The sequence below is a fragment of the Aplysia californica genome, unplaced genomic scaffold, assembly GCF_000002075.1.
Source record: "Aplysia californica isolate F4 #8 unplaced genomic scaffold, AplCal3.0 scaffold00097, whole genome shotgun sequence".
In the NCBI taxonomy this organism is placed as follows: Eukaryota; Metazoa; Mollusca; class Gastropoda; order Aplysiida; family Aplysiidae; genus Aplysia; species Aplysia californica.
The window spans coordinates 660,376-662,060 of record NW_004797367.1 but is presented as its reverse complement, the minus strand read 5'-3'; the positions used below and the strand labels follow the sequence as shown (position 1 = coordinate 662,060).

General features: G+C 40.2%; 1 protein-coding gene across 1 annotated transcript in view; it reads right to left on the bottom strand.

The window, feature by feature from the left end:
• Positions 1 to 1,685, bottom strand: part of LOC101855413 (advillin) — a gene marked incomplete in the record, with an annotated part of 77,437 nt that overhangs the window by 30,202 nt on the left and 45,550 nt on the right. Inside the window, 2 exon segments of the mRNA XM_013080727.2 lie at positions 387 to 543; positions 1,477 to 1,575. Coding sequence (XP_012936181.1) covers positions 387 to 543; positions 1,477 to 1,575 — 256 coding nt within the window.

Sequence of the window (1,685 nt, the reverse complement as noted above, 5' to 3'; positions counted from 1 at the left end):
CCCCAGGGCAGTGCTACTGACTGAAGTGGCTTAAGGCCATTCACAAAGGGGGGATATAAACACGTTCTTAAGCAAAAGAGCTGATTTATCAATGGTATGCTCATACTGTGCCGGAACAACATGCTTTTTCTTTCCTTACTACCGTCATTTCCCCCCTACTTCTTTTGTATGTTTGTCACTCTCTTGTGAACTGCTGTTTTCGGGGTGCCTTGATAGTCGAAGCAGACTTTGTACTTTTAAGGCTCGAGAGGTGAGCAGAGTAAGCCTGATTCCCCGTTTGGGATTTCTCTGTTGATATCCACCTCTTGGCGCTCATATGACCTAATGCAGTTGAAAGCACCGCAGAACCTTACTTTAACTAAAACAAAGTATCTCTTGTGACTCACCCGCGATCCTCTCCTTCTTATGCACGTGCCCCATCCCGGCCTGTGCGTCTCTGTCCGGCCAGGACTTGAAGTACTGCTTGAACAACGGCGTCTCTCCGTCCTCCACCAGCTGAGTGACCGGTGTCCAATCTGCGTAACCCCTCAGTGAGAGGAAGTCCTAGTCACAGGCAGGAAGAACATGGTTATTAAAAAAGGAATTACAAAAAAAAACACATTGGAATTGATAATGAATATTACCAAAAATAATTTATTATGGAATAATATAAATTAAAAGTGATAACAGCAAAAAAACAAACAAACAAACAAACAACAAACTCATTTTGATAGGCCTGTTTAGGATAGCCACAGTCCGCGTAACCTCTCACAGACAGGTAGAGACAGGAAGTCCTGGACACACAATGTAGGAACATGGTAATAAAAATCCCGAATTTATTAAATTATTAGAATTGATTTTGAATAATATGAACATTGTCATAGAACATTATTGTAAATTACAAGTGATGATAGTAGCAAATTAAAAATAAAAAACGAACTCATTTTGATAGCCCTGTTTAGGGTAGCTACGGTAAAAATAATGTGTTTCACTATCCATGCATAGCTGCCAAGATGACCTAGCTCAAAAACAGAACGTTGAGCAGTGACAAAAAGTAATGGTGTATGGATTAGTCTATGTTTCTGATTATATTGTATGATGTACTGGAATAAGTTTTGATGTGTTGATTTATGCGTTAACATTTAAAAATTGGCGTATTTATGTACGCTATTGTAAAAAACTACAACAACCCAAACAAACAAAAGCAAAATACCAAGGGGAAAAAACTTTTCAAGGGGACAGTAAAATGGAACTTATTTTTTGTTTATAGAATTAAACATTTACAAGCCGGGCAAGGTTACACTAGTAGGTGACTGGCGGGTGCTCTGGTGTGGTTTGCTCCTTTTTTCCTATCAACATCTATCATCCCTATCTCCCCTCCTTTTTGTTCTTGTTACTCATTTATAAAACCTCTTATCTTCGGCACCTATATGACCTATTGGGTTGCAAGTGCCGTAAAACCCTTACTAAACCTCAACTAAAGGTTACTCGACTTACTGTAGCGTGTTTCCAAGCTGACTGTTTCTCGTTCCTGGTGCACTTCCGGCCCACCCAGACAAATATCCCGCTGGGGCCGGAGTCCAGAATGAAGCAATCCTGAGGAAAAGTGGGATGTTGTGGCACTGGATGATGATGATGATAATGATGGTGATGATGATGATGATGATGTAATGATGATGATGATGATGATGATGGTGATGATGATG